Source organism: Pithys albifrons, chromosome 24 (genome assembly GCF_047495875.1).
Source record: "Pithys albifrons albifrons isolate INPA30051 chromosome 24, PitAlb_v1, whole genome shotgun sequence".
NCBI lineage: Eukaryota > Metazoa > Chordata > Aves > Passeriformes > Thamnophilidae > Pithys > Pithys albifrons.
Genome location: NC_092481.1, coordinates 3933239 through 3950253, shown reverse-complemented (window position 1 = coordinate 3950253; position 17015 = coordinate 3933239). Strand labels below are relative to the sequence as shown.

Genomic DNA, 17015 nt, shown 5'->3' with positions numbered 1-17015 from the left:
TCTGGCTTTGTTCTACTTTCCTCCTCTGTGGGTGGGTGGAGGTTGGCCTGCCTGGGCTGAGTGTTGTCTGTGCTTTGTGGAGAATAGAGGCTCCAAAAACTTGAGTGGGAAGGGGGCTGGGGAGCCCAAAATGTAACTTATAAAGCTGTGGTGGCCACTGAGTTAGTGCTGAGTTAGTTTATCCAGGTTTGGGAGCCCAGGTCTGTCAGTGGAGTGAGGGGTTTGGGAGCAGAGGCCACCCCTGCTGTGGTCTAGAGTCAAAACTCCAGCACTGGGATGGGGATGGGAACAGCTGCCTGGGGCTCACTGGGAGGAGTGATGTTCACATCCTACAGAGCTGCTGGAACAGAGTGTTTCTGAGTCAGGTTTGGGCTCAGGGAAGGGGGTAAAACTGATAAAATCCTTGCTGAGTCCCTGCTGATCCCAAGTCAGAGATGAGCAAGGGGGAAGCACAAAGCTGTGCAGGGAAACAGCCCCTCCTGCCTTGTAGAGCCCTGGGGACTTGGGCTGTGGGGCCGACCCAAGGTCACCTGCCTGAGTCACCCTGGGGGTGGCTGATCTTCTGAGATGTCCCTGGGTCAGCAGCAGCACCTTCACTGCCTTCCCATGTCTCACACCCACCACGGTGTGTCCGACACCAACGCTGAGACCCAGAGATGAACCTTTGCTAAAGGATCTCACAAACTCACTTTCTCCCCTGGGCTCCTGCTACAAAACCTCCCAAACACTTCCCTGCCCTCCAAGCTGCAGCCCTTAAGGAAGAGTTGGAAAACCAGTCTGCTATTTTCAGAATCCATTTGAACTCTTAAAAATTCCCGTTGGACACCTTTTAGCCGAAGGCCTTTTGAGGCCTCTTCATTTCAAATCCTGTCTGATATAAATTATTGCTTTAAAAGGCAGCTCTGCTCTAACAAAGCAATGAGCATCCATAGCTGGAATTGGCAATCAGCTAATTGGGTCAGCTCTTGGAGTGAGTGGTTGGAAGCTGAGTGGTTGAACCGTGGGTGGAAATGGGTAGAAGGACCCAGAGAATGAGTTTTATTTGTAATTTGAGTGAGGGGATTGGGTTGAGGAGGGAGAGGAGTGATATTCTCTGGGATGTGGGGGGAGGAACAGTCACAGCCTGACTGACAAATTCACTTCTCTCTGATGGAACTGTTGCAGTGCCAGGAACAAATGTGCAAAGGGCTCAAGATGGCTCCTGTCTCTGAGCAAAATGGGAGCAGGATGTCTGGAATCTGCCTGCTGTGGGTGCAGGGAGGAGTTCAGTCCTTGGAGTTTGTTCAGGCCTTGCTGCTGCAGATGAGACTGATGGGACCCTCTCCAGGACTGGCACAGAGAGGAGGTGGGTCTTGTCCTGGATTTCATAGCTGAGAAATCATCGTGAGCAGCACTTGGCTCTGTGAGTGCTTCCACTTGTCCCTGAGAAACTGGTGGCTTTTCCTTTAAACGTGAAAGTTGCCCTGTGGACTGGCTGTGTCAGTTGGAGAGGGAGAGAGAGAAGGGGAAATGCAGCTTCCAAGTGACAGGGAAAGAGAAAGGACCCGAAGGTCAGAGCTGAGGGGTGAGGTGGCTCAGGGCCACACGGTTGGGGTGGGTGGCTGAGCTGCGTCTGTTCCTGAGCAGCACCATCATCAACAGAGCCCAGAGTGACGTTTCTGGTTCACACTGAGCCATTAGAGCCTGTCAGAGACTGCAGCAGGCACAGACCAGAGGAGAGGAACAACAAAAACGCAGAGCAGCCCAGCCCAGCCTCACTGGGGGAAGGACACCCGGCTCCATGTCCTCCATCAGCCCGTGGTGCCTCAGTGACATTTCCAGTCGGCTCCCGCTGCTGCCTGGGCTGTCAATGTCAGGAGGGGGAGGGGATCTCCTCCTGGAGTGGTTTGGTTCTGGCAGTCCCTCTAATGTTGGAGCTGTCACAACAGGGAAGGTTCCCAAGGAAGCGCTGCTGAACGGGAGCTGGCTGGGCGCCCGCTCCTTCCTGGCTCTGCCATGAGCCAGGGTGGGAAGGGGCTCCAGCTGCACCCATGATGGGGTGTGCTTGATCAGACCTCAACTGGTCCATCCTCTCCTCTCAGGAAGTCTCTGGATCACCAGGGTGTGAGCAACACGCTGGCACCTGCAGTGAGGAGGGAAACGTCCTCGTTGTCCTGAGGATGTTTTGGCTGAGAGGAGGTAGAGCTGCTTCCTCACTGACAGAGAGGAGCCTTCAGGGGCAAGTCCCTGGCAAAACCTTTTGTTTCTCCTCCAAGGAGAGCTTGCACAAACAATGATGGCACCATTCCTGCTCTGCACATCGATCCAGTGCTGTAGTCAGGCAGGAGAGCCGCAATAAAACCCTGGCCTTTAATTTTATGCATGGAGAACTTCTTACCTGCTCTCCCCTCCCTGTCCTCGGCCCCCCCCGCAGTTCCTTTTCCAACTGCAGCTATTTTTCCCTGCTGACTTCAGGTGTTTTGTATTCTGCTTAGATCAATAGCAGCACAACAGCAGCAGCTTTCCAGTTGTCACTAGGAAGACCCTGCTGTCAGCTCCAGCTCATCCGTGCAGTGCTGGAGCTGGAGAGCCCTTGTGCTTCCCTGACAAACACAAAGAGATGTGCAATACACCAGTGCTCTATTGATTTTTTTTTAATTATTATTTTTTTTTAATCCAGCCTGGGGAAAGCTGTGTTCCTCCTGAGCCCCAGCAGCTGGGTTTGTCTTCCTGCACTTGGTTTTAGAGGGAATAAACTGCTTGAGCTGCCCCTTGCCCACGCAGGAGGTGGCACTGTGGGGACACGTCCTGCTGAGGCTGTCAGTGATGTCCCTGCTGTGTGGCTTTGCCAAGGAGCTGGTCCCTGGTGATATGCTGCTTAGCAGCCTCCGAGCCATAAGCAGGAAGAGCAAATCCGTTGCCTAATCCGACAAACATGCCAGGACCACATTAGCTGATGTGAACATTGGCCCCTATTCATGCATTTTTCACAATCTCTGGTATTTATGGTGGCCTGGAGCAAATCAATGCCAGGGTTCTTTTCCTTCATCAAACTAAAAGTGTTCACTGAAACACAACCTTTGTGTGCATCTTCCATCCCAAGTGCCAAAATGGGATTATAGATTAAGTGTTGGAAGGCACTTTAAAGCTCATCTTGTTCCACCCTGGGACACCTTCCACTATCCCAGGTTGCTCCAAGCCCCATCCACCCTGGCCTGGGACACTTCTAGGGATGGGGCAGCCACAGCTTCTCTGGGCAACCTGTGCCAATCTCCCACCAACCTCAGAGTAAAGAATTTCTGCTTGATATCTACCCTAAATTTCCCCTCTTTCAATTTGTACCTATTACTCTTGTGCTAAAGTAGGAACTGTCAGAAATCAAATCACCAGCCATGGCTTTGCTCTCAAGAGTGTTTTATTTCCTCACCTTTCACTCTTTCAGAGACTATTTTGTGAATTCCTTTAATGTCAGATCCCAAGGAGCACAATCTGAGGCTCTTGATCAGCTCCTGCCACAGGGACAGGTCATGCAGAGATGGCTCAGTGTGAGCAGCAGGTGGACAACTCTGTGTCCAATCTGATGCCCCTGAAGCAGCTTTCACAGGATCACAGAGTAGTTGGAATTTGAAGGGCCCTCTGGAGACTATCCAGTCCAACCCTTCTGCCAAGGCAGGGTCACCTGGAGCAGGTGACACAGGGACACATCCAGGTGGGTTAGGGATGTCTCCAGGGAGGGACACTCCAAACCCTCCCTGGGCAGCTCTTCCAGGCTCTGCCACCTCCGTGGAAAGTTCTGTCTCGTGCTGAGGTGGAACTTGTGGTGTTTTGATGGCCATTGCTCCTTGTCCTGTCCCTGGGCACCACAGAACAGAGTCTGACACCATCCTCTGACATCTGCCTTGGAAATATTTCCCTCTCAGGCTGTACTGAACTGTGGTCTAGACTAGGAAATCAGGTGGGATATTAGATGGAGTCTTGAGGGTTTGGTAGATGTGAGGAAATGCAGTGTAAGTGTAGTGTTTAGGGCATTACTGAGCTACTTGTTTTGAAGGCTGAGTGCTCAGGAGGAGTTGGTGTGGCTCGAGGTGGGGAGGCCACCTCAACACCAGATTTAGTGATGTTTTCTGCTGCCACAGTGGCTGCTCCAAATAGGAGGACACCAAATGGTGTCCCCTCTGGCAGAGGTCACCCATCTCCTGGGCTTTCCCCCTGGAAGCTTCACTAATGTACAGCTGGGTGGGTGTGTAAGTGCTGTTGTGTGCCAGAACTGAGAATGTGGGTGGAGGTGGAAGGCTGGACTCAGCTTACCAATTGGGAAAAGTCAGGTAAGAGAAAGCAGGATAAAAAGGAGGGAGAAGTCTTTGGTGAAGGAGAGACATGTCAGTACAAAGTGGGAGCTGCAAGTTTGTGATGGCTGTTGGGAGCAGAGTGTGTTAATCCCAAAGCCTTCTGCTGGAGCTGCCTGGAGGAGGAGCCCAACCATATGCAGGAAGGGGCCAAGACTGTTTATTTTTATTCCCAAGCCCCTTGGCACGGTGCAGTGTGACACCAACAAATGTCCTGGAGAGCTCTGACCACTCTGTGCCTCCACAGGAAATGCAGCTCAGGATCTCCATGTGAGGGGGAAATGAGCAGCTTCCAAGGAAAGTGTGGAAGGACGTGGAGAGGGGCTGGATGCTCTCCTGCACCCCTGGGGCAGAATATCCTTGTCCTGGTCTGGGCTTGAGCAGCCCTGCCCTCCCTGTGCTTCCCATGGGTCTGTGTTCCGAGTGTGTTGTGGTGGGTGGAAATCTGGAATAAACACATTTCTTCAGCTTCCTCACGTAGTTTGGATTAAACTTCCTAATAAAGCAATTGTTATTTTTCTAACCCGATTCTCCCTCTGTAAATGCTGTTGCTGTCGGGGCTGTATCTCCCCCTCCTCCCCTCTCCCAGGAGGTTCCTGTGATGCTCATTTGTTGCCCCTTTCACCTGGGGTTTCTTCCAGCTCCTGCCCTATCGAGGGGCGACAGGGAGGTCGCTGTGGATCCACACAAGGTGGGTGTGAGGGGTGCAGGGACCATCCAGGAGGGGCCATCCCAGGGCAGTGGCACAAACCTCCCTCCCTCCCTCTCTGGCAGGGGGCTGGGGCCACAGCAGGGACCAAACTCGGGGAGGGGGGAATCTGCTCCCTGGGTCAGTGTCGCTGGTTCCGAGTTTGGGGTCCCCCCCATCCCTCTCTCCCGCTGCTCCCACATCCCATGCCCCCTCTCCCCTATCCCATACCTGTGTCCCATATCCCATATCCCCTGTCCTGCGTCCTGTTCATGTTTCACATTTCCCATATCCCCTATCCCATATCCCCCATCCCATTTCCTGTATCCTATGTCCCACATGCCCCATCCCAAACCCCCATCTGTGTCCCATATTCCATATACCCCATCCCATATCCCACATTCCCATCCCATACCCCACACCCCCTGTCCCCCACCCTGTGTCCCGCACACCCCGTGTCGTGTCCCGTACCCCACATCCCCCATCTCCATCCCCCATTCCATACCCCATGTCCCCCCATCCCGTGTCCCACACTCCCCGTGCCGTGTCCCATACCCCATACCCCCTGTCCCGCACCCCCATCCCCCCCATCCCCTATCCCATACCCCCTGTCCCGCACCCCGAGTCCCGCACTCCCCGTGCCGTGTCCCATACCCCCTGTCCCGCACCCCCATACCCCCCATGCCCTATCCCATACCCCCTGTCCCGCACCCCCATGCCCCCCATCCCATACCCCCTGTCCCGCACCCCGTGTCCCGCACTCCGCGTGCCGTGTCCCATACCCCCTGTCCCGCACCTCCATACCCCCTGTCCCCCACCGCGAGTCCCGCACTCCGCGTGCCGTGTCCCATACCGCCTGTCCCGCACCCCCATGCCCCCCATACCCCCATCCCATACCCCCTGTCCCGCACCCCGTGTCCCGCACTCCCCGTGCCGTGTCCCATACCGCCTGTCCCGCACCCCCATGCCCCCCATACCCCCATCCCATACCCCCTGTCCCGCACCCCGCGTCCCGCACTCCCCGTGCCGTGTCCCGGCAGCGCGCGCGGCCGGCGGGAAGTGACGCGATGCGGGCGCGCGCGCCGGGCATGGCGGCGGAGCCGGAGCCGGGCATGAAGCACTTCGGCGGTGGCGGCGGCGGGGCCGGGCCGGACAGCGAGCGGGGCCGCTTCCCGCACTGCGTGGTGTGGACCCCCATCCCCGTGCTGACGTGAGCGCCTTGGGCCGGGGGGCACGGCGGGCACCGGGCACGGCCCCCGCCCCCCGCAGGGCTCCCCCCGCCCGCCCCGGGCCCCCGGGATGCTCACGGGATGCTCACGCCCTTCTCCGGCCGCCCCTCGCCCCGCCCGTGTGTCCACTCGCCCTTCCCGGCCTACCCCTCACTCCTCCCGGGTTCCCCCATCGCCCCTCCGGGACTCCCCATTTCGCTGCTCCCGGGATTCCGCTCGCCCTTCAGGACCCCCCTCCCGAGGGGACCCTCTTACCCCTCCCCAGTCCCCCCTTGCCCCTCCCGGGATACCCCCTGGCCCCTCCCGGGATCCTCCCCTTACCCCCTCCCGTGTTCCCTCTCGCCCTTCCCGGCTCCTCCTTGCCCTTTCCCAGTTCCTCCTCTCGTCCCTCCCTGCTTCCTCCTCGCCTTTCCCAGGATCTCCCTATTCGTCTCTCCTGGGGCTTCTCGGCCTTCCTGCTTTCCCCATTTCGCTTCTCCCGGGATCGTCCTCGCCCTTCTGGACCCCCTCCCTCACCCCTCTGGCTCCTTTCGGATCCCCCCATGTCCCTTCCCAGGTCACCCCTCGTCCCTCCCGGATTTCCCCCTTCGCTTCTGTCGGGACCCCCCCTGCCCTTCCAACCACCCCGTCATCTCTCCCGGGATCATCCCTGTCCCCTCCCGGGGTCATCCCTGGCGCCTCCCGGGGTTCTCGGCAGCCCCTGTCCCTGGATAGGGCTCCTTGTTGTCCCCCCAGAGCCAGGGCGTGTTTGGGAAGGCTCTGTGGTGAGCAAGCTGGTCCCTGCAGGACACGGATCCAGGGAAACGTGGGAAGGCTTTTCTGGAGCAAAAGTTTGCCCTCGGGGATCTGAGACCACCCCATGCCCTGGAGGAGACTTTGCTTTTGATGAGTTAGGGCTGGATTTGCCTTCCCAGGCTCTCCAGCCAAGTGTGAGCAGACTCCAGGGAGAACTTCTGGGTTTTCCTCTGGTCGTGGGAAGGTGGAAAGCTGTGGATGTGGTTGTGGGGGTTGTCTGGGCACAGTTGTCTGGGCACACCGAGGCTTGTTTTCCTGCCTTCCTCTTCCCCTCTGTTCCCATCAGGTGATGTTTACTGAGCCAGAGCTCAGAGTCAGGTAGAAGATGTGGTGTGGTGTGTGCCAGGATCGGGAATGGCCCGGAGCTCTCCTCGCCCAGGAAAAGCTGCAGCCTCCCTTTCCTTTTTAGATTAAGTTTTTCACCTTAGTCTTTTACTGGAGGATTTTCCAAAGCTTTTTAACCTTCTTAACCCTTACTGGGGCTCACAAAGAGAATTGTCCTGCTGCCAGAGCCACTGGGCACCCGTGTTTGGGGGAGCATTCCCTGATGGATTTTGGCATCTGATGAGGAGCAGCTGTGGGGGCTCATCCTGGAGAAAAGGAGGCTTTGGGGAGGAATTATCCCTCTACAATTCCCTGACAGGAGGGTGGAGATTGGGCTCTGCTCCCGGGGAGCAAGAGGCAGGACAAGAGGAAATGTTCTCAAGTGGTGCCAGGGAGGTTTAGGTTGGATATTGGGAAAATTTCTTCATGGAAAGAGTGATCAAGTACTGAAACAGTGCTGAGAGTTACAAAGGGGAAATGTCCATACCTGGGAAGGCGACAGTGTTGAATCCAGCCACACCTTGAACTTCCAGAGTCCTTTTCCCACGTCACAGGGTTGTGATCCACAGCCGTGATCCACAACCATCCCAAAACCATGTGCTATTTATATCCTCACCCCTCTTATGGGGGTGTGTAGCTTGTCTTCCCTTGTAGCATCCCATTGCCCCACTCCCACTTTATTTTAGGATCTCTGGCAAAGCCATGGCTTGTGAATGTGTTGCTGGGATTTCTGGAATATTAGTGCCTGCACTCAGTCCCTCAGGAAGAGAGGAGTGAGAAATCACAGGGAGATCAGCAACGCTGAGGATGCTGGAAAATGTGAGAGAGGATGGAATGTGGCCTGGAGTATTTAATTCTCAGTGATAATGGTGGAAGGAGGTTGGGATGCAGTTCTGCTGCTCCATGGGGCTGTAAATATCCATGAGGGAGAAGGTCTTTGGAACAATGGGATCTTTTAGGGGAGGGAATGCTCTTCCTGGAGCCAGGAACTCTGTTTTTTATCCAGAGAGCTTAAATCCAGGTTGCTGTGGAAAGCTGTGGCACGATGGGAAGATGGGCAGGGTGACCTGATTTCCAGCAGAGTGGAAAGTCCGGTTTTTATCCCAAGGCAGTTTCTCCAGGATCTAATCTTTTCACTTGGCTCCACAAGTGAGTTTGTCTGGGAGACGAGGGCTGGCCCTTCCCTGTCCGGGGTGTGTGTCTGGCACTCTCCTCTAGCCCTGCTGCCAGCGGAATTTTGGGTATTCCCTGTGTGGTTTTCCTTGTTTTCCTGGTCTTTACCAGCCTTTTTCTGGCTCTGCCTCTCACTTTTCCCCCTCCCAGCCACGTCTCACAGGTTGTCTGTGCCTGCCCACCCTGCTGGCTGGGTGTCCACTCCAGCAGTTCCCACTCCAGCAGTTCCCACTCCAGCCATTCCCACTCCAGCAGTTGCCACTCCAGCCATTCCAACTGCAGCCGTTCCCACTGCAGCAGTTCCCACTCCAGCCATTCCCACTCCAGCAGTTCCCACTCCAGCCGTTCCCACTCCAGCAGTTCCCACTCCAGCCATTCCCACTCCAGCCGTTCCCACTCCAGCAGTTCCCACTCCAGCCATTCCCACTCCAGCCATTCCCATTGCAGCGGTTCCCAGCACTGGGTGTGATCAGGGACACAAATCCCAGCTGATGGATCCCTTCTTGCCTTGGTAGGTGGCTCTTCCCCATCATTGGCCACATGGGGATCTGCACATCCACTGGAGTCATCCGGGACTTCGCAGGGCCGTACTTTGTCTCTGTAAGTACCAGCTGGATCCAGGGGCATGAGGAGACTCCCTGCTCGCTCTGCTCCTTGCCTTCCTCAGTGACTTTGGAGCCATCCCTGCCTTTTGCAGCTCAGAAGTTGTGCAAAATAACAGCTCTAAGTGTTTTTAAAGGTCGTGGGTCGTTGCTGTTGCTCCATGGGCTGCTCCAGTGGAGCCCGTTTGGGGACGTGGTGGGTGAGCAGAAAGGAAAAAATCCTGTAGTCCAGGCTCTAAATGAGGAATTTTGGATCTAAATTCTCTTCCAGTAATCTGATTCCCAATAACAGAAGTAACCTGGCTGTTACTGTTGTGTTGTATGTGCCAGTCCTGAAAGCTGCTTGTGGTCCAGTGGGTTTTGGAAGTAAAGTGAGTTTTAATTTGGGATAATTAATACTCTGAATAATAGATTGGGGTATTTGCAACTTTGAGTTAACAAAATATTAACAGTTAAAAAAAAAAAAAGAAAAAGGAGGGGAACAAGTCACTTATTCCTTATATTCCCTGTGTCTAGAGCAGAAATATGCTCATGCCTGGGTGAGGAATATGAAAACAATGGGAATCTAAACCAGGCACACACAGGATTGGTGTCTGGGGACCACTGAGGCAGCCTGGCAGTTTTATCACTCAGCCTTCCCAGGCTGTGAGACCTTCCAGCACGATCCATGCCATGAATATTGCACAGGGTTATATCCTCCTGAGACAGTTTTCCTTTTGTTTTTCTAGGAAGACAACATGGCATTTGGGAAACCAGTGAAGTAAGTGCTGTTTGTTTTTATTAAACTGACCAACTGACCTGCTGGTGTCCTTTAATTCATGGGGACAGGCGAGCTGTGATATTGCTTTTCCTGGTGTTCAGCTGCCCTAAGTCACATTGATGGCCACTGTGTCTCTGCTTTTCAGGAAACCACATTAAATTAAATCTTTTTAGAAGCGTGACAGCAACGTCATGGTATTAATAACCAGAGCTGTGTGCAGCCTTTGTTTAAAAAAAGAAAAATAAAAAGCTAAAACGTTTTAAGATGATGTTAACAAGTGCTCTAAGTAAACACTGCCTGGCTGTGCTAATGAACTGTCATCACTGACATCCTGTTAATGCTTTTTGAGGGAAAAGAAGTGCCTGGAGTTTGTGGATCTGTCGGGTCAGGTTTGTGTTTGGAGTGGCCGGGAGGTTCTTTTTCACAGGAAGTGAAACCAGTTCAGGGCTTTGCCTGTGCCCCTCATGCCTTTGGTTTCTCTCTCTGGGGTTCTGAGGGTTCTGAGCAGCCATTTCTGCTGCCCTCTGCTTGTTTGGAAGGGCTAGAATCTGTGGGTTCCAGAAACAATGGATTTCTCCAAGTCCTTTAAGGGCCAGGAATCGGGGCTGACAATCCTTGTGGGTCCCTTCCAACTCAGGACATTCTGTGATCTCAGAGGAGCAAGAAGTGGTGAAGGTGCAGCAGCAGAGTGGTGCTAAAAGGGACCTGTTCTCCTCCTTCCAGGTACTGGAAACTGGATCCCAACAAGGTCTATGCCACTGGTCCCAACGCCTGGGACACGGCCGTGCACGACGCCTCGGAGGAGTACAAGCACCGCATGGTATGGACCAGTCTGTGTGGGGGGAGTATCTCCCCAAAGTTTGGGGAGATTCTGGGGAAACCCCATCCCTGGGAGTGTCCAAGGCCAGGCTGGACAGGACTTGGAGCAACCTGGGCTGGTGGAAGATGTCCCTGCCCGTGGCAGGGGGTGGGATGGGATGATTCTAAAGTCCCTTCCAGCCCAAACCGTTCTGGGATTCTGTGATTTTGTGTCTCCCCAGCAGTTTGGAGGGTACACCAGGACTGGGGAACCTCAGGAGCAGGATTTCTAACCCCTTATTTTCTGTTCCAGCACAACCTTTGCTGTGATAACTGCCATTCCCACGTAGCTCTGGCCTTAAACTTGATGAGATACGATAACAGCACCTCGTGGAACATGGTGAAACTCTGCTTCTTCACACTCCTGTATGGGAAATATGTCAGGTGAGCTGAGGGACAGTCTGGGCTCAGCTCTTTCAGTCTCCTGAGCCCTTTAAAGCATCCATGTGTCCTGTGGAAGTGGGAGAAACATCCCCCCAACAGGCTGTGGGTGTGTTACTGGTGGGTGGTACCATCACTGCCTGTTCTTAGGCTCAGGAGTGTTTGCTGGTCTGCACTAGATGCTGCTCCAAAAATACTGCTTTGGCTGCTGATTGGAGTGCCTGGAATTTGGGAAATGGTAGCTAAAGCAGATCTCACTCCGTGCTGTCTTCTGGCTGGGTTAGGTCAGAACATAAGGTCACAGGATGGCTTCTCTCCAAGGATTACTGGTTTCTCTTCCCTCTCTCAAATCTTGTTTACATAATAACTAGTCAGATTTCCAGCAGTTGTGGAGCTTCCAACTGGAGTGGAGAGGGAAACCCCAAGCTTTCCTTAAGGAAAGGGCTTTGAATCTCCCTTTCAGCTCCTTGTGCCTGAAGAGGAGATTCTGCAGGGACTGCCTTGCATAAAGCTTCACTTCTGCTGGGTCTGCCCTGGTCTGGAAAAGCTTCTTTACCAGCTTTTGGGCAAGTGCAGCTCTTCCTGTCTTGGTTAAATCCACCAGCACTTGGAATAACAAGGTCTATGGTAATGGGTTTCATCTTCTGTGGTCTGTCACCATTCCTGTCTGTGCAGGTATGAGGTGTGTTAGTCTTTGATTTAATTTTAGCTGGAAGGAGACTCCAGCTCTGCTGTTTGTGGTACATTTATTGTGGACCCGATTTAGTCTCAATTTTTTCACTCAATCTCCAGGATGGGATGTCTGGCAGTGCCAGCAGTGGATAACAGAGTCAGAAAGGCATCTGTCTCCCTCTGACTTCTCCAGTTACTCTCCCATCCTTTGATTGGAAACCTGCATTTAAACACACATTTAAACCTTTCCCCTCTTTCTCTCTTGCAGCATAGGGGGGTTTGTGAAGACCTGGCTGCCCTTCATCCTCTTCCTGGGGGTGATTGTGACCGTTGTTCTCACCCTGCACCTGCGGTGATGGCAGCTCTGAACCCCCCAACCCCTGAGCACACGAAGGAAGAAACTGTGACTGATCCAGCGGGATGGAGGTGTGGGACTCTGGGAGCCATTTTCCAGGGAAGGTGGCAACCCCACTCCATTGTAACAGCTCGTCCTTGTTTCCTGGAACTGCCTTCTTTTCCTCCTGTTTTTGTTCTGTCGGTGCTGTCTCCCAGTGTCAGGGGTCTGGAAGCTCCTGCTCTCTCCCTTTCTGCCCCTGGGGAGGTGGGAAAGGGATCAGGAAAGGGAAGGGTTGGGTTGGGCACCTTTGCTTTCAGTGCCAAGAAAAGCCACAAGGCAGACCTTGCCTCCTCCAGGAGCACAAGCAAATCCAGCTTGTAGGGTTCTCTCTGATCACCTGCTTTCATCCTCTTGGCAGATCTCACCAGATGCTTCCTCAGATTCCCTGAGTCTCCAGTTAGGAGTTGTTTTCCCCATTGCACGTGTCTCCAGTAGCACACATTCCAAAGTGGAGGTGTGGGGTTCTTCCCAGGGGAATAGGGTGCCCCAGCACTCACCAACTCCCTCCCTGGCAGTGGCAGGAAGATGTTGAGGTGGGACACTCCTGAGGGACGCTCTGTGGCAGGACCAACTCCCCTGGTCCTGCTGGTGAGCCTGGAAAGGCAGGAAAGTCGATGGGCTGGCTTGGGAATGGCTCATGGCAGTCTGCACCCCTTCAGGAGCCTGGTGCAGCATTGGGAATCAGCTGCTCGGTCCCTTTTAGCTTGTGCCAGAGAAAATAGCGCTTATGTGCTTCTCCCTGTGCTCTGAATAGCTAAATCTGTCCTTGCACTCCTCACAAGCCACTTGTTTTCCTTTGATCCCTGTTCTTTGTGTCTCCCAGGCGGCGGCAGGGACGTGTTTCTGGGGCAGAAGGCTGAGCATGGGGTTTGGAAGCCCCTGTGAGAGCAGCACCTGAGCTTAAGAGGGGCCACCAGAGATGAAAAGAGGAGGTGAAGGGACTGGAAGATGCCCATCCTCTGGCTGGGCTTTGCAGCAGCAAACTGGGACACTGACTCTTTCCCCTGGGTGGTGATTAAGGAATGGTTTAGCTCCTTGGTGTGCTTTGGAGAGCACACCTGGGGTACAGCTTTGCAGGGCTGGGTTTGATATGAGGAGGGCAGTGCTGGGGGCTGAGGGGCTGTTTGAGCCCTGGGTGGGGCAGGATGGCCCCAGGGGGTGAGGTTGTTCCTGAGTGCCAGGCAGGAAGGGAGTGTGGATGTGACTCAGAGCCCCTTCCACGTCCAGGTCTGTGTCTGCTGAGGCTCTGCCCTGCAGGTGCTGATTTTGGAGGGCTCTGAGCCAGGTGAGCTTTTCAAAACAAGCCTGGATGAAGGGTCATATGCAGTTGAGCAGCTCCCTGCTGACTGCAGAGGGAGGAGAAGAGCTTTTCCAATCAAAAAAACAGCTCTTTATCCCACTGTCTGGTGGATTTCAAGCTCAAGAAGTGCTTGTGGCCAACAGGGAAGCTTTCCTGGACTCCTGCCATCTCTGACTGAGGAGCCACTCACTGTCACCCTGCTGGCTCTCAGACCCCCTCCCAAATGTGCCTCCCCTCCCTCTCCCACCTCCCTGACTCCTCCAGCCATTTGGGAGGGTTGGAGCCTCCTCTTGGGCTCATTTCTCTGTTTCCTTTTCTGCAGTCACTTTTAAATCACCCCTTAAGCCTCTCCCTTCTCCCTCGTGGTCTTTGTCACCCTGTGCTGGCCTTTCTGGGCTGGGTGCCAACCTTGTGCCCTTCCCCATCTCCCTGGAGCTCCAACATGCCTGTGTCTGCTCTGTATGGTCCTTTCTTCTCCTGTGTGGGGAGTATGGGATGGAGAGTGCTGAGCCTGGGGCTGCTCAGAAAGCCAAGATCCTCATCAGAGGGAACCTTGGGATGAAAGCACAGTGTGTTCCTGGTCTTCACTGCCACTGGCCAGCATGCCCAGGGGGGTGGGAGAGAGGAATCCTTTCCTTCTGTGTTTATTTAAGTGTTATTCCTTGGAGTGCCCGGCCCTGGGGCTGGAGCTGACCCATCCCACGCAGCAGCAATAACCTTGGGCCTGGCCCAGCCATGTTTTATCCATGAGCTCTACACCAGTTGCCAAAGCTGAGACTTGGGGGTGTCCAGCAGCCCTGCTCCTGGGACTCCCCAAACCCCACTGTGAAATTCCCTCTCGTTTGCTCCTGATGCTTTTTACCAGAGTGGAGTTTGGAATGGTGAGGGTGAGCCCCCGTCCCTCAGCCTTTGTTCCCTTCATCTCTGCGGGGCGCTGGATTTCTTTGTAAATATTTAAACTCTGCTTCTGTGGTTTCATAATCCCGACGGCAGGGAAATAAAACTGATTTCTGTGGATGTCTCCAAGTGCTGCATTTCTTCTTGCTGAGGCTCTTTCCTCCTCCCAGCCCAGAGTGGGGTTGGGATCCCACTGACCCCTCTCCTGCCCACAGGAGCCAAATCCCAAAGCTCCCAAACCTTTTATTTTATGAACTTGCCCATTTTCCTGCTCCAGGGAAAACTCACAGCCCTGCTGTTGGGAAGGAGGTTTAGGGGCCAGAGGATCCCCATCCCTGCAGTGCAGGAAGGGCTTGTGGGATTTAATGCAGGGTCTCAAGGCCAGGCAAGGGCAGCCAAGTGTTCTGGGGTGGAGGATGCCTTTTCCAAGGTTTTCCTTTAGCTGTGAACAGTTTCCCTTTTGTGTCTCCCATCTCACATTCCTGGAGGCACTGCTTTCCCAGCCCCTTTTCCAGTCCAGAGCCCCTCCATGTTCCCTGGGGAGGGAATGCCTGTGCTGGCCCCAGGGCTGCTGGAAGCAGAGTGGGATGGGAAGAGCTGGACTCATTTTCCCCTCTCTCAGCAGGATCTGCTGCCTGGACTGGGATTGAGGGAAGCTGTGCCTGCTGATTGCAGATGCAGCCACCGATTTTCTGTTCCATCTGATATCCAGAGGCTGGAGCTGTGTGTATGGGAGTAGATCAGCCCTAAAATTAGGTTGTGTCCGAGGCTGGGGGATTTCACGGTGCATCCATCTTATGGAACACCACCTGGATCCTCCAGCTCAGCCCCTGCAGCCAAACCTCAACTCCTGTGGGATAGCAGCTGCAAGGGGTTTATCCCACACACATCTGTCACTGGAGGATGAGGTGAGGATGCCAAACCCTCCAGGGCCACAGGGGTCCCTCCTCACCTCTCAAGCCTGGCAGGATTTTCCTAATACACTCCTGCTGCCTGGGAGCTGCAGGGAATCTGGCGTGGGATGTGTGGGAGCTGAGCCTTGAGGTTCAGGTCACGGGATGTGGGGATTATAGGGAAGCAGCTGGGCTGTGTGTGCCCAGATAGTCCTGCTCAGATGCCCAGGATGCTCCCAGCTCTCTGCCCAGACTGCTGTGCAAGCCCTGCTTCCCTCATTTTCCTCTCCAAGCCCTCAGCATAGCCAGCCTGACCCCAGGAATGCTGTGCAGGAATGTCAGGATCCATCCTTGACTGCCACATGGCCTGAACCATCATCCCAGAGTGACCCCACTGCCTCCCACCCCTCTGCCCTCGCCCTGAGTGGCTGAGCATGACCAACACCCCCTGGCACCACAGTGGGGAGCAGGGCTGGGGGTCCCTGACCTTCCTCTCCACAGGGATCCAGGAATGCCACCGCCCTGGAGCTGCCTTTGATGTGGGGTCACTTTGCTGCCCCTTCCAGAGGGGAGGGCCCCACTGCCCCCCCAAACCCACCAGGGGATCTCTACCAATGCTCCAGCACATGCTCCTGCCTCAGCTTCCTCCCAGGAGAACCAGACTCTCCTGCACCTCCCAGACCTGAGGAACGAGTCCTGGAGGGGAAACAGGGCTGGGAGCAGGATGGGACTTGCTCCTTGTCAGTGCTTGGCTCGGAGCTGCCCACACAGGGCAGAAATGAGACAGAACCTGTTTGGTGTCTCTGCTGGGACAATGCCAGCACCCAGCACCTGGCACTCAGCACCCAGTAGTGTCAGATGCTGCTCCAGGAGGTGGCTGGAAGGAAAACCATCCCTGAGGGCTGGCCCAGTACCCGGATCACCTGGTGCTGGTGGCCAAGGTGTTCCTGGGTGTCATCAGGGTGTTCTGAGTGTCACCAGGGTGTTCTGGGTGTCACCGGGGTGTTCCTGGGTGTCACTGGGCTGACGCAGCTTCTGCTCCCACCACCCAAGGCACCAGCTGTGGCTGAGACCCAGCAAACTCACTACACCTCTGGGTCACAGGGATGGCTGTGGTGGACACGCTGCAGGATGTGACCACTACTGCCCCGTGCCTTGGGCCATGGAGTTTGGCTCTGGCTGTGCTGTACTGAAGGCTGTTCCCAGCTGCTGGATGTGTCCCAAAGAGTGGCATCTGTGACTAAGGTGTTGTGTACCATCCATTGATCCATCCATCAATCCATCCACCCATCCATCTGTCCCTCCATCCTCAGAGATCCAGGAACAGAGGGCACATCCTGCCATGTCCTTCTCTATCCCATAAACATTTCTTGCTCCGGATGCTGCAGGGACAAAGGATGACCAGAAAGGGCTCAGTGCCCACCCTGGGTGACCCGAGCTGAGCCCCCAGCCCATGAACACCCCTGAAGGGTCACGGCTGTCCCCACACCATTGTCCCCTGCAGAGGCCTGGCCACACACTGCATTCCCAGGACTCCCCATCACAGGCACCTCATCCCTCTGGGACCCCTCCCCACGGGATCTGAGCTGTGAGAGCCCTGCAAGGGGAGGAAGGTGAGGGTGGCCCACAGGCAGATACAGTGTCACTGCTGAAGCCTCATTTCCTGAGAAACCAGACTAAAAATAATCCCCTTTTCTCGAGGTTCTGTGCTCGGTGTGGGC

General features: G+C 54.9%; 1 protein-coding gene across 1 annotated transcript; it reads left to right on the top strand.

Moving 5' to 3' along the window:
* The first annotated feature begins 6076 nt into the window (after nt 1-6076).
* On the top strand, nt 6077-14521 carry TMEM222 (transmembrane protein 222). The gene is made up of 6 exons (XM_071576955.1): nt 6077-6223; nt 9050-9134; nt 9865-9896; nt 10620-10716; nt 11008-11138; nt 12076-14521. The coding sequence occupies exons 1-6, from the start codon at nt 6081-6083 to the stop codon at nt 12161-12163; spliced, it is 576 nt and encodes a 191-aa protein (XP_071433056.1). The 5' UTR covers nt 6077-6080; the 3' UTR covers nt 12164-14521.
* Nucleotides 14522-17015: the final 2494 nt, after the last annotated feature.

What these genes read in the sequence shown, in the direction of transcription:
- TMEM222 (XM_071576955.1), top strand. Translation starts at nt 6,081, where the DNA reads ATGCGGGCGCGCGCGCCGGGCATGGCGGCGGAGCCGGAGCCGGGCATG. An exon ending in GCATTTGGGAAACCAGTGAA is followed by an intron (nt 9,897 to 10,619) that starts GTAAGTGCTGTT and finishes TCCTCCTTCCAG; the next exon opens with GTACTGGAAACTGGATCCCA. An exon ending in CTGTATGGGAAATATGTCAG is followed by an intron (nt 11,139 to 12,075) that starts GTGAGCTGAGGG and finishes TCTCTCTTGCAG; the next exon opens with CATAGGGGGGTTTGTGAAGA.